General features: G+C 39.6%; 2 protein-coding genes across 2 annotated transcripts; one reads left to right on the top strand and one right to left on the bottom strand.

Moving 5' to 3' along the window:
• Positions 1 to 252: 252 nt before the first annotated feature.
• UNC50 (unc-50 inner nuclear membrane RNA binding protein) lies at positions 253 to 5,356 on the bottom strand. Its single transcript, XM_005516525.3, has 6 exons — positions 5,242 to 5,356; positions 4,247 to 4,530; positions 3,274 to 3,394; positions 1,262 to 1,401; positions 1,084 to 1,185; positions 253 to 560 (listed from the first exon to the last, which is right to left on the bottom strand). Exons 2-6 carry the CDS (start codon positions 4,524 to 4,526, stop codon positions 424 to 426), a joined length of 780 nt encoding a protein of 259 aa, XP_005516582.1. The 5' UTR covers positions 4,527 to 4,530; positions 5,242 to 5,356; the 3' UTR covers positions 253 to 423.
• A 19-nt stretch (positions 5,357 to 5,375) lies between these two features.
• On the top strand, positions 5,376 to 8,482 carry COA5 (cytochrome c oxidase assembly factor 5). Its single transcript, XM_005516524.2, has 3 exons — positions 5,376 to 5,575; positions 5,979 to 6,062; positions 8,180 to 8,482. The coding sequence occupies exons 1-3, from the start codon at positions 5,474 to 5,476 to the stop codon at positions 8,219 to 8,221; spliced, it is 228 nt and encodes a 75-aa protein (XP_005516581.1). The 5' UTR covers positions 5,376 to 5,473; the 3' UTR covers positions 8,222 to 8,482.
• Positions 8,483 to 10,337: the final 1,855 nt, after the last annotated feature.

Here is a 10,337-nt window from a genome sequence, read left to right on the forward strand (position 1 = left end):
GCAACACTATTAAGATCTGTACTTTCACACAGTCCCAAGGCAAGGTAGTCCAATATTACTCTTCAAGAAAACTGCTTTTTGGTGTCACTTAAACCCCTCATAATGTAGAGCTTATGCCAGTCTGTGCAAAGTATCTGCAGTAAGAGTTATGCTACATAGACTTGTTGCAGTTAAATTTAAGCTACGGAAATGTACAAGTAACTTGTTTTTAGGAATGTACTGCAAAAGTATTTGAACAAAATTGCTAACATGTTTACTGTTGTAAATATTTTAATAAAAAAAGGACACTTCAAACTTTTTTACACAATTATCTACAATAAAGAAAAATTTACAACCATTTACAAAATGTTCTTAATTTTTTCTTTACTGTCAAAATGGCTAAGGTAGAAACAAAATAAACATTGGATACACGAAGTCCTGGTTTTATTTCACTCTGTATTTATAAAAGGAACAAAGCATCTTGGTGAAGTTCCATCCACATGCTAATGAGATCAAGTAGAGCATGATGAGAAGTGCAAATGGATACAAAAGAATAGCTGTGTTCTTCAAAAAGGGCAATGCTGAAACAGAAGCAATATTGAAGCAAGTATAAAGTAGTGCTCTTTAAAAAAGGTGCTTCATGTAGAGTAGCCTTGGGGAAAGGCAGCAATAAAAAATAGTTCTGTTCTGCTGTCTTCATCAGACATCTCTGCCCTACTAGCCCTGTAGTTATCTCAAAATGCCTTCGGGAAATGCTTTACCTAAAACTGTGGTCTTAAACTCATTACAGAATTTTTATCTAATGCAAACATCTTCAAGTGGATTTACAGAGGAACAACAAAACTAAGTTGTGGTGCTACAGGTCTAATACAAGAAGGGAATTTGGTGAGGTGGAGAATATAAATTCTTTGGTTAAGATGTCCACCCAGCTGGAAACATGGACTGGTACATTTCTATCAAACTTCATTTACCACAAAGAAGGAATTACTTCAACATGCAGCTGAGCCTCTGTTTTACAAATAACACACTAAGATCAAATTAATACCCTGAAAACATGCTCTTCTTTTCAGTCAAACAAATACAAAAGAAGTTGATGTTACTCACCACTGTATCCTAGGAATGTCACGTAGATGTAATAGCCAATTGCAATCAGCCATAATGTATTCCCAACAAAATACCCAATGATAGAATCAGATATGATGACATCTGCAAGAGATAACTGCTCTCAGCTGTTTTGATAGTGCACCATTTTGAAGCAGAGAGCTCAAAGTATTCTACTTACAGTTGATGAAGAACAGCTGGATAAAATGAAGGATGACTAGAAGAGGGTAGAAAGCATTCAGATGTACATCAAAGGCATATCCCCACTCCACATCATAATCTCTGTTCTGCTGCTTCACTAAGTACTTATTTGAAATGAACCTACATGAAAAGATATTTGAGACTGTTGTTAGTATGAATCTATAAAGCTGACAAAGCATAGGTTTGATGTAGTAAGTCATATGTGATCCCAACTCTCCATCACAAAGTTTCTGCTACCTGGGAATAAAAACATGCAAGAATCATGCAGACCAGACTATTGTTAAAGTGGTTTTGTTAAAACTATCGTCACATCCCCTGCATGCTAAAGGCAGCTGAAATACCCTGCGGGTAATACAAAAACAAAACTTCTTTATAAAGATATCAGTGCTACAATTTATCAGTATGGTCACAAGCTCTGTGTACACACAGGGAGATAACTTTAGTGAAGTGCTTGTACAAGATCAGCACACCTCACATAGAGATGGTTTATTTAATCTCTACAGAACAGATGCACTACAAGGACAGGACGAGGGCAGGAGAGTGCTCATAACATGTGCCCATTATTACTGAAAAGATGTGCCAATGCAAAGTGCACTGCCCAGTGTTACAGGCTACTGAGTGAGCCTCAAGGCTCTTTTCTCCAGCTTAAGGTCTGCTGACATCAAAATATTTATCCCATTTAGAAGAGGAACAGTAAGTAAAGACATGCTCAGAAATAAGAGACCAGAGTTTTGATGGAAGCTTCCTCTGACCTACTCTTTGTGCAAAGGGATGAGCACAAGGGGTGCCTCTGCATAGAGGAAGAGCCTGGGTGCAAGGCGAGGAGAGGTGAGGCAAGAAGGAGTTTAGACTCATTAGGAATGGGGGGAGCTTTTGGGAAAAAAGGTGAGCCTGCACTGGAAGAAGGGACTTGAACCAAACTCGAGCCAGGTGACTGGTATTGAGGCCTGCAGGAAGCTGACTAAAAGGCAGAGGAAGATCAGCAGATGCTGAAGTCTTCCTGGCTTAGGAGACTGCATCCTGAAGCACAAATTGCTGGAGGATGGGGACAGGGATCATTACTGTAAGCTCTTCCCCAAGAAATTTATGGGTTGCTCTCCCCGACAGAAGCATAGGTCAGGTGGACCTATCATCTATCAGCTACGTTTCTTTTATGTACCTCATTCTCAATTTTGCAATTACAAGGAGTAGTTCTTGAGACCACTGTCAGGATTTATCTCTTTTCCAATCATCATCACTTTAAGATGTCAGCTCCATCCCTAAGAACTCTTATGCCCTAAATGCCCTTGCTTTCTTAAGTTCCTTGTAAAATAAAAATTCTTTCTTTGGTGCCCTCCCCACACTGCAGCACAGAAACAGTGGCTTCCCATCATTTCATGGTTCCCTCACTGCTGCAGCACACATCCATGCTGCTGATGAGGCCTGGATTGTAAAATGACCTGCTCCTGCCTCTCTACTTCTGCAAGGCTCTGGACAGTAGAGGATAAAACTGGCAGTGCCTACCAACAAAGCAAAAAGGTGCCAAGCACAAGACAGAATAGATATTGCTGTAGTGGCACTAGCTACAATCTTCAGCAAGAAGCACAGGCCAAGTGTATATTGCCCTGCTTAAACAGAATCAACCTCAGGCTTACACTACTTGACTTTTCCATTCATTATTTTGATTGAACAGCTTTTTCTTTTTTCATCACCTTTTTTTTTTCTTTCTTCAATTTGGTATTACTGTTGAATGTTAACCAGCTTAAGAAGAAAGAAAAAAGCTGGAATGTTCATCATACAGACCTTCTGACTACTTAACTTTGTAGGAAATAAAGAAAGTGATGTATTCTTTTTTAAGGTATCATTTTGAAACAATTACTACAACAGCATAAAACCTACAGTCAATACTTGAGTGTAAGTTTATCACAAACAAAGAACCAAGTGTCTCACAAACAGCAGAGGACTTTCTTTGTTTCCTGAATGCTGAACTCAGCTTCAGAAATCACTACTTACCACATCAGAGTTGCAATCAGGAGCCCAACGCCTACACAGTCTATGAATACAACCCAAAGTAGCAGTTTTATTGTTTCAAAGAAGCCCATGTCCAACACAAATCCAAATCCTACAGTAGACACTGAAAGCAGAGAAAGATCATTAAAGTCAGCTGTGGAAACAAAAGCATGACATCTTTAACTGATGGTGTTTTTTATGTACCCTGTTATGAAATCTCCAGTTTCCTTTTTTATTTTTCCCCCCAAGATTTTCAGTCCAAGAGCTCAATTTTTTTCCACCAAAAACTAGATAAAATGCAATTTATTCATAATATGAACACTCATCTGTGCTTGGATCAAATTGTAGTGCTCCACCCAAACTATTTAAAAAAAAATTCAGACAGTGCTACAATAGAACATTATTTGTTTTATAAAAGCTCCTTGCTAACCCAAACCACATGTGTAATTTTATTTCAGTTAAGAGTTTTTCTTTTACAAACAGCAATATACTAATAGAAGTGAGCTGAGACAATACTGAATTTGCAGTTCAGTCATTTATATTAGCCACTTTTCTTACAGCTTGATTCTGCAATATACAGAATCTCACCAGGGCCTTTATAGTAAAAACAGTGTTTTATCCATAATACTCAGGTAAACCAAATATTCAGTATTTTTTAACAAAAACACTGCCGTGTAGCATAGGGTTTTCGTACTGTCTGTAAAGTTACAGTGAACTATGCAGTTTAAAATGCAACAGAAAATGAGTTGCAACTGAGAGATCAATTCAAGACTATGGAGTACTACTTAAGCCTACTCCGATTTCTACTTCCCACCTTAACTTCAAAAAGGCTAAGCCTTTTTCTTTTGTTCTATTTTGATTAAAAGGTAATCCATACAGATTGGTTCTTTTTGTGGGTGTTATTAGAAGGAAAACAAATGCTCATCCCTAAACTTTCCCTCCCTCTTCCTTATACTGTGTGTTCTGCCACACTCACCACAGAGCCAGATACTGAGCAGCACTAGGAAAGCAGGATCATCTCTCGCCCATTGGTCCTTTGTCTGTTTTCTGTAGTGAAAGTTCCTGTAAACCCTCTGTGGTGAAGTGAACAGGTAAAGCATCTGCCAAAGCGCAAACTCGAAGTCCATCTGTCGGAAGTGGAAGAGCCTCCGGAGGTACTTGTAGCGTTTCGCTCCAGCTGTGTGCCTCGCAGCATCTCTGGGGCTCAGCACACCATTGCCCTGGCTCCCAGAATTAACCAATGTGGTTGGCAGCATCTTGCTAAAGAAAGAATTTCAAAAGATATATTTGATTTTCCACACAATACGGGGCACAAATAACACGACGTGGGCCACGGCTGCAATGAAGTGACAAAAACTGAGCACAAACATAAACAATGACATTTGTTGGAGCAAGTCCAGAGAAGGCCAAGGAGTTGGTAAGAGGGCTGGAGAATTTCCCTTATGACAGGCCGAGAAAGTTGGGGCAGTACAGCCTGAAGAAGAGAAGGTTGTGTGGAGACCTCCTGTATCTCCAATATCTGAAGGGGGAAAACAGGGAAGCTTGGACACCTCATGAGGAACTGCAGTTATAGGACAAGGAGTAACGGGTACAAACTGAAACAGGGGAAACTTAAGTTAGATACAAGGAAAGAATTCTTCACTGTGGGGTGGGGTTTGGGGGGTAAGGCAGTGACACAGGCTGCCCAGGGAGGTTGTGGATGGCCCAACCCTGGCAGCGTTCAAGGCCAGGTTGGATGGGGCTTTGAACAACCCGGTCTAGTGGGAGGTATCCCTGCCCACGGCGTGAGGGTTGGAATCATATGATCTTTACGGTCTCTTCCAGCCCTTAACAGTGTACGATTCCACGACTTAGGAGCGGCCCGGCCGCCGCTGATGACGAACACCCGCCCCCCCTCAGCGGGGCCCGCGCTCAGCTCCGGGCCGGGCAGCGCCGCACCCCCCGAGCCCCGCCCGGCGCTGAGGGTCTCACCTGCTGGCCCGGCCCGCGGCGCGACCCCCGCCCCGCCCGGCACCGCCACCACGGCCGCCTCCCGCAGCCTTCCGGCACCGTCCGCGGCGCAGGCGCTCGGGATCCTTCCCGGAGCCGCCCCGTCCCTTCCTGCCCCCGCCGGAAGCGGCCGCAGCGCCCGGGATGGCGGCGGCGGCGGTCGGCGGTGGCCGCGGGGCGGGCGGCAGCGGGGTATAGCGCTGGGTTCGCCGCCATGCCCAAGTACTACGAGGATAAGGAGGAGGACGGGCGCGCCTGCAGCGGCGTGAGGGAGGACCTGCGGCAGTGCCTGATGGAGAGCCCCTGCGTCCTGCAGGTGAGTACCGCTGCACTTCCTGGCCGGAGACCCGCAGGTCGCCCTTTTACGGCCTCTTCCCTCTTGTTTGCAGCAGTTTAGGGAATTACAGCTCCGGAGGAGAGCGCAGGTCACCGTACGGAAGCGAAATCCTTAGCGAACTTTTCTGAAGTTGGAAGCAAATGATCCTCAAAGGCCCCTTCCAACCCAAATTACTCAGTTGGCCGGAGCGTAGTGCTAATAACAGCAGGGTCGTGGGTCCCATCCCTATATTGGCCTTCCCTTAAGGGATGGACTGGATGATCCTTGCTTTCCACCTCAGAATATTCGGTGATTCTATTGTATGATTCTGTGAAGTGTTTTGATGTCTCTTTGATAAGCTGCAGAAATGAAATTTTTAATCCTTTATTTTTTCATCTACTAGGAAAACAAAAGCCCTAAACAGTGCTTGAGGGAAGGACACTGTAGGAGTTTGCAAGTGACATTCTTTGCATGCAAAAGATCAATGGTAAGTGTGGTGTGTCTTCTGCTGATGGCCTGAATGTTTCCTGTACTTTCCCCCACCCTTTTAAGAAAAACATGGTATTTCAGTAAGGTGGGTGTCAAAAAGCAGAACAGCTGTTGCCTTTGAATCTTGATTAAACTATGGGTGTTGTACTCAGTTCTCATGAAGAAGAAGCCATAGAGTAGGAAAAATTGGAAAAACACATGTTTAAATTGGATTAGGCTTAGAATATCACAGGTAAGTAGGCAGGTATTTTCAGTATTTTTTTTACTAAAGTTTTGGGTTAAAAATATTAATAGATCAGGTAATTGTAAGATAAAACATTGACAAACTATCCTTTGCCTGTAAGGTCTTTGAAAAACATCTATGTAGAGCATTTAAATGAAGTGAAGTAAGACTTTCACTGTTGAAGCAGGATCTTGCATTGAATTCACGCTGAGTCATTCATTTTCTTGTAGTACTAGACTTCATGATAAATAACAGGGTTTTTTTTTATATAATGAATTATCCCATATGGAAATGACAAGTAATTTTTAAAAATGTAATTAGATAAAGTCTTCTATATTTTAATAGGAGTTCCTTGTCCAGAATTTTTTTGCTTGTGTTTCCATAGCATTTAAAACATATTTAAGATGTGGTAAAGATGGTATTAAAACTTTACAAACATGAGAAGTGCAGGGCTCATTTTTATTTTTGTTTTTATCTGATGAAGAGTGTTCAGCTGAAATTGTACTTTAATTTTTTTTTCCATTTTTTATTAGTTATAGCAGCTTTTTGTACCTCTTCTATATGAACCGTATTAAATTCATAAAGTGACAAATTATTATATCTGTGTATAGGAAGATGTTGTATATTGAAAGTTTGAAATACCTATATAAAACTGCAAGATAAGTATCTCCAGGTGATGTGCCTGTATTTTTCTGTCTGTGGATTGTTAAGGGAGCTTGATGAAACTAAGTTTCTCACTAAATGCCTCCAGTAATGCAGGAAGAGGCATGGCTCTTAAATGATTTTATTTAACTCTTCCAAGTTTTAAGGCTGATGAGTGAAGTTTCTTTTGTCTTGTTATTTCTGTAAATTTCAATAATCGTGCTCAGTCAAACTTGTTATTGTTATAATAGTGAAATTTAAAGAATGTCCAAAACCAAATTGGATGCTAAATACAGATATAATTTATGGAATGCTAAAATCATCAGGGTTTTGCCTAGATGCTGTTTTCTTTTCAAGGAAAGAGAAAGTCTTATCAGTGGAGTAACTTTAGTACACTTTAGATGTTCAAGTAGGGCCAAGGTTTAAAGTGAAAGCTACTTGGTTATTGGACAAGCTGTGTCATTGTGAGTCTAGCTCTGACAAATTTTGCTGCAGTTCTGAATTCTGGAAGAAGGTTAGTTAATGGTGGTAAAAGAAACCTCCTCAGTCTAGTATCACATTATGGCTGAGTTGCAGTCTGTCACTGGCATCTTCAAGACTGGCTATCTAAGTTCAGAAGAATTCTCCCAAGATCAGAGTATGTTTTTCTCCTGCATTGGGTAAGAACTTGCAGTTTAGCTTCTGTAAGTACTGTACTGTGGCTTTTATTTTAGCTTTACCATCATCTTTAGCCTTTCATTAAACACTTCTTCTCTAAATGCCAATAATAAACTTTCAGAATAAACAAGATGAATATTGTTTCTGTTTTTACTGATCTATTTCTATTTTTTCCACAAACTTTGTACATTTAAGTTATCCTTCTCCTCACAGACATTTGTAGTGACTCCCACTTCAAACAGATCTGAATTTTCCTCCTTCAGTTAATCAGTTATATTTGCAAAATCAATCTAAGCAGCTTTACATTACCTTGTTTTTCATGGGTTCTTTGCCATCCTACTGTGCTGTTCTATCATTTATGTTGTTTATTTCAGAATACACAGGAAGCTTATCACATAATTTTAGTTTTGTGTGAGGTTTAAGGTCATATAATGCTTTTTTTCATCTGAATCTGCTGTGGCTACATCACTAGTTTTCTTTTGCTTTATTCTGGCCTTCTGTTCTGATGTTACAAAGTTCCAAGGTAGCACAAACACACTACATTACTTCTTTTAGAAAATACCCGCTCTTAACATATTGTCTTCAATTTTCAGTTGGATACCAGGGCAAGATTCAGAGGAAGGAAGGGATACTGAAATCCTCATCACGAGACCTAGCCATGGGAATTTGGGGTTCATCAGAACTCTACACAAAACAGAGAGTAAAGTAAGAAGATGGTACCTGCTGCATCCTTTTGTGTGGTGTTTTCATGGAAGGTATCTACTCCTGAGTATTCCGACAGATTGACCTGAATGTGTGTTTACATGTTGAAAAAGATGGCAAGCATAAAGCTGCAAATTCTGGCCAAAATGGGTACCTGTCATGTACTTGCAATAAAAATGTGAAATCCAGAACAAGCTGCAGAAGTTATCATTCCGTTTTGAAGTGAAGTTGTCTTTTGTGACTTTGCCGTAAATTCTGATGATCTTTTACTATTAGAAATAATACAAGGTATGGAACTGGAAGTTCACTTGGTGTGTTGAGGAAGAGTTTCCTTAGTAGATGAGTATCTCAGAGGGTTTCTCAGAATAGAGCTATTTTCAAAGATGAGGAGCTGATCAAGGTTGTAAAATGTGTGGGCAAGCTGCCTCTCAAGTAGATTTGCTACCCAATAAACCTGTAATAGATGGGAGCGGTGGTGTTTTTCAGTCCCACACTGCTAAGGAATTGGGATTTATGGGAGTAAGAAGCATTAAATATTGCTTAAACCATGACTGTGGTCAATGTTAACCAGTTCTGTATAAGAACTGCTTTTCCAGAGGAACATTTCTTTTTTCTTCCTTTAGTGTCCCTGCCTCTACAAGCCTTTAAGAAATAAATGCTGCTGTAACTCTTACACATGGAAACTGGAATAACTTCAGGCAATCTTATTAGAAGCAAGATGAGGAAATAGTGAGAGGGGAGAGAGCCATAGTAACTTCTTTTCTTGGCTGAAGTTCATAGCCAAGTGTCTGAAATACATTCAGTCTGAACAGATGCATGTAACACTTATTGTTTCTAAAACTGATTTCTTCAGTTAATGAGCACATGTTGACTATTTAATTCTGTCTGTCTTAAGCAACTGTTCTGTAATGAGTCAGAGAATGTTTATATTCCTTGTATGTGTAGGACTTTATTTTTGCCACCTATATCAACTCTGATTTCACATTTTTGCCTTCTGTTGATCATGTGGAAGCTAGTTGATTTGTTCAAGTGCTGTAAGCATCCTTTGTTTTCCACAGCCTAATTACCATATTATCTCTTTACATACACTAAGATAATAATTGATGTCTATAAGAGTATTTTTAACTTAACACTCTAATTACAAAATATTACAAGCCTTTTCCATGGGGAAGAACATAAAGAAAGTACTAAAAATAAATATAAAGCCACATGGCAGGTATTTAAATGTCAGAGAGAGGAGTGGGAATGGTATGTGAATTTGGTAGTCAAGGACTCTTCCATGGTATGCCCTACTGCATGGGTTTGTAGGCTGATTGTTCAATTGATCTTTATTCCTTTCTCAGCACTAATTACTAAGCCTCACCTAATGGTGCTGCAGCAACTCCTTTTGGAAGGGAACAGAAAGATGGCTACATCATAGACATAACATTATTTTTAGTAGTCAGCTTGATCCAGTGGAGATCAGGTGTTAAATCTATTGGATATTTATGGATTTAACAATGAGCAAAGCACATATATTATATGATTAGAATGATAGTGTCAAAAATTACTAATGGTTCACTAAAGTACCTAGGACAGTATGAAAATACTGTAATAGGTATCAAAATACTGATTTGCTCAGGAGACTTATTCAATTCAAATACTGTGTTAACATAATACTGTGTCTAAAGATAAGTAATTACATAATTGTCTTGGGACTTTGAGCACTGTCCTACTTGAGAGATATTAATGCTTCTTTGGGAAAAATAATTCATTTCATTAATGCTCTAATGCATAATGCTCCTATGCATTTGATTACAGCTTTTTCCCTAATGCACAAAATGTTTTTATTACAAATAATATAATGATATTTATAATATAATTATAATATATAATGATAATATATTATAAATATATTGATTTTTTTGTCTCATGCCTTGTGCTCCATTACTGACTTTTACTAAAAAAGTGTATGTTTCTATTCTTTGGTAGATTTTGGAAGATGGATTTGTGAAATGAAGTTGTTGAGGACAAATGGTTGTCTTGGTGCCAAAAGGCTCGTACTAGTTT

This window comes from Pseudopodoces humilis, chromosome 2 (assembly GCF_049639895.1).
Source record: "Pseudopodoces humilis isolate 2021_Gansu_Grassland_sample_001 chromosome 2, ASM4963989v1, whole genome shotgun sequence".
Taxonomy (NCBI): Eukaryota; Metazoa; Chordata; class Aves; order Passeriformes; family Paridae; genus Pseudopodoces; species Pseudopodoces humilis.

Excerpts from the sequence above, each read along its gene's own strand:
- UNC50 (XM_005516525.3), bottom strand. The coding sequence starts at position 4,526 with ATGCTGCCAACCACATTGGTTAATTCTGGGAGCCAGGGCAATGGTGTG. Across the intron at positions 3,395-4,246 it reads GCTCAGTATCTGGCTCTGTG|TGTCTACTGTAGGATTTGGA; the intron begins GTGAGTGTGGCA and ends CTCTGCTTTCAG. Across the intron at positions 1,402-3,273 it reads CTGATTGCAACTCTGATGTG|GTTCATTTCAAATAAGTACT; the intron begins GTAAGTAGTGAT and ends CTTTTCATGTAG.
- COA5 (XM_005516524.2), top strand. The coding sequence starts at position 5,474 with ATGCCCAAGTACTACGAGGATAAGGAGGAGGACGGGCGCGCCTGCAGC. Across the intron at positions 5,576-5,978 it reads AGAGCCCCTGCGTCCTGCAG|GAAAACAAAAGCCCTAAACA; the intron begins GTGAGTACCGCT and ends TTCATCTACTAG. Across the intron at positions 6,063-8,179 it reads TTGCATGCAAAAGATCAATG|TTGGATACCAGGGCAAGATT; the intron begins GTAAGTGTGGTG and ends TTCAATTTTCAG.